Source organism: Tupaia chinensis, unplaced genomic scaffold, assembly GCF_000334495.1.
Source record: "Tupaia chinensis unplaced genomic scaffold, TupChi_1.0 Scaffold000671_2, whole genome shotgun sequence".
Classification (NCBI taxonomy): domain Eukaryota; kingdom Metazoa; phylum Chordata; class Mammalia; order Scandentia; family Tupaiidae; genus Tupaia; species Tupaia belangeri.
The window spans coordinates 2,251,786-2,254,949 of NW_006160194.1; the positions used below are offsets into that span (position 1 = coordinate 2,251,786).

A 3,164-nucleotide genomic window follows, 5' to 3' on the forward strand; every position below is an offset into this window, starting at 1 on the left:
CGCCCCCCCCCCCGGGTGGCGGCCCCGCCCCCACCCTGCAGCTGGTGCAGCACATTCCAGAGGCCAGCCTCAACTTCCAGAAGGTGCCGCCCGGCTCCCGGAACTCGCGGGACTTTGACCAGAACATGAACAACAGCCGTGAGGACTCCCTGGCCAAGACGCGGCCTCGGAACCACGAGGAGGCACGGGCCCACCAGGCGGGGGGGGCCAGCTGCTGGGTGGTGGGCAGGGCCTTTGGGGGCATTGGCGGCTGTCTGACGCTCGTTGGTCTAGGTGATCTTTGACAACCTGATGCTGAACCCGGTGTCCCAGCTGTCCCACACCATCCGCGAGCGCACGGAGCACCTCGCAGAGAAGATGAAGTGAGTGGCAGCCCGGCTGTGTGCCAGGCCCTGGGCCGTACAGATGTGCGCGGGCAGGACTGTGTGCAGCGCGTGGCTTCTGCAAGGAGGCCCGAGTCTGGGAGCTGCCACCTCCAGGATGACCCCTGTTTCCCTCCCTCCAACCCTGGCCTGCCCTCCTGCACCCGATGGCAGGCAGAGTTGGGGACTGTGGTGCCAGCCAGCCCAAGTCCTGCTCTGGGTCCTGGGGTATGGCACAGGGATCTCTGGGGATCGCCCCAGCTCGGAGTCACTGTCCGGGCCTGCCTGCTCTTCCCCGGCAGGGTGCTCTTTCAGAACACAGGGCGTGCGTGGGAGGAGCTGGAGGCCAGGATTAATGCGGAGAATGAGGTGCCCCTCCTGAAGACATCCAACAAGGTGAGGCCCCCGCCCCGGCTGGCCCAGCTCCACCAGCCATGAGGCTGACCCTGGTCCCGCTCCACCTGCCGCCCCTGTCTGTTCCAGGAGATAAGCTCCATCCTGAAAGAGCTCAGACGGGTGCAGAAGCAGCTAGAAGGTGTGTGTGGTGGGGTGGGGCCGGGGCCCGGTGCCAGGGCAGGCAGCGGGGTTGCGGTGGGGTGCCGGCCTAAACTCCTGCCCCTCATTGCAGTCATCAACGTCATCGTGGACCCCAGCGGGAACCTGGACCTGCTCACAGCACACAGGGGCTCTGTGGGGCAGGGCCGGCCTGCCCAGAGCCCACCCTTGCCCCGCCCCGCTGACGCCCTGCTGCCGGCCCTGCCCCTGGCACGGGCCACCTGCGGGCCCACGGGCCACCCGGACGCCACCTTCCTCCCCACCTTTCTCCCCGACGCCGACAGGTTCCGGATCTAGGGCCAGGGCCCCCCAGGGCCTCCCCACCCTCCACACTCACCCCGTGCCCGGCCACAGCGGTCTCCGCGAGACCTCACATGTGCCAAACCCGGGGCAGACGCCTCTGTACCCAGCACCCCTGCACTCCAGCCAGCCCCCAGCCCCCAGGCCGGCCGTGGCTGCCCCCACTGGCCTCCTGGCCCAGCCCCCGATGTGTGCTCGTCTGTGTTTTGTCTGTAGCTTTAATGGGAAGAGTCATTGGTGCCATTGCAGCGGCTCCTACAGGCCTGCTGACCGCCCTGGCCTGGACAGCCCTGCCCCACCTTGCCCAGAGGCCCTGTGCATCTGGCCAGTCCCCGCAGGGCCCCAGCAGGCAGAGAAATGGCCGCCCGAGGCATCATTCGGGACCAGCCATGGAGCGGAGGGCTGGCGTGTCCCTTAGACTGTCCAGGGAGGCAGGGCCCTCCGCCCAGGGCTCCTACCCGATGCCGGGACCTGAGCCACGCCAGAGCCTGGGCGGGTCCTGTGGAGATGGTCTGGGCAGCAACTGACTGCTCAGGCCCTCAGTGCCAACGCCACTGCCAGCCCTCTGAGCGGGGCCGTCCTCATGGGGCCCTCCCGCTATGGGCTGGGGCTGGCAGCTGGGCAGGAACAGAGACGCCCGTCAGCATGCACGGCTGGGCCCCGCCCCTCCGGCGCTGCGCCCAGACTGCGGGGTCGTCCGTGGGCTGCCCTGGGCCTTTGCACTGGGCTGCTGGGGCCTGGGTGAGCTGGGTGGTGAGCGTCCCCTTCAGGCGGAGGCGAGCGCTAGACCAAAGTCACTGGAAGCCAGGTTTCCGGACGCTCCCAGTCCTCCCCACCCTCCTGGACACTGGGCATTAGGTGGGCAACAGCGCTGGGCCCACAGGGGCGGCGTGGCCCAGGGCAGTTCCGTTTTCTCAGGATTCTTTGAGCTGGGAGCAGGCCAGGTGGGCAGAGTGTGGCCCTCTGCTGCTGCCCTCCCGGGTAGCTATGGCTGTGCCACCTCTAAGCCTGAGGGCCGTGGCCCGGCAGGTGGGGCAGGCAGTACCCCACCATCCAGACTGGCGTGAGTGCGCGGTGCCGTCCCGGGGCTAGAGCACGTTCTGGGCTCGGGGCGGGGTGCCTGAGGGTGGGCCAGGGCCACACGGGCTTGCACGGAGCTGCCCCGGAGCGTGTGCACCTCCCGGTGCTCGGCGTCCTCCCTGTGCTCATGCGTGCGTGGGCGTGGCTCTGAGAGCCTGCTGTCCACATGAGGAGGTGCTAGCCCGGTGTCGCCGCCTGCCACCCTGCACAGCAGTCCCTTGCCACCACCGCCGCAGCCACACCCTGCTCCGCGGTAATTGCCACACAGTTTTCTTACTCACAAATCCACGTTCCTCCCCACATTGATTCCCCCGTTGCCCGCCCAGCCTTCAACTTGGGTTTGGTGACTTTTCTGGCTTCTCAGAGGTATCTGTACCCTTGTTCTCAGGTGGTCTGTGGATGTCTTTCCGAAAATGGTTATTTTATATGATTTGTCATGAAATTTGTTCTAATAAATCATTCCTCCGTCACGCTGCAGCATACAGGCCTCTGTCGCTCTGAGTGGGGGTCTGTCACCACCTGGGTGCTCCCCCGCCCCTCAGATCCCCTAAGCTTGACCAGGGGCCACGAGAGGCTGCAGTTAGGTGGGCCGCTCCTCAGAAAGGCCCCGGGAGTGCTGGGGCCGGAGGGGTGGAGACCGGGCAGGGGCTCTGCAGTGAGCCCGTCCCCCTCCTGAGTCTGCCCGACATGTCGTCGGGGTGCCCACACCACAGGAGGCCATCGCTGTCCCACCACCTCTGGCAGCAGGGTCTGGGGCAGGTGGCCGGGGTGACCAGGAGCCCATGAGTATGGCCCTGGCCTGGGAGCCCTGGGACCACGTGGCGCAGCCCTGATGGTCTGGCAGCGGGCCTTCGGGAGAGCTTGGGT

The 3,164-nt window shown here is 67.2% G+C and overlaps 1 protein-coding gene across 1 annotated transcript in view; it reads left to right on the plus strand.

Moving 5' to 3' along the window:
* The window catches only part of CEP170B (centrosomal protein 170B), a gene marked incomplete in the record, with an annotated part of 20,591 nt that extends 17,814 nt beyond the window's left edge, over positions 1-2,777 (plus strand). Inside the window, 5 exon segments of the mRNA XM_014592225.1 lie at positions 42-182; positions 274-362; positions 665-758; positions 846-897; positions 991-2,777. Of these exon segments, the coding sequence (XP_014447711.1) occupies positions 42-182; positions 274-362; positions 665-758; positions 846-897; positions 991-1,214 (600 nt within the window).
* Positions 2,778-3,164: the final 387 nt, after the last annotated feature.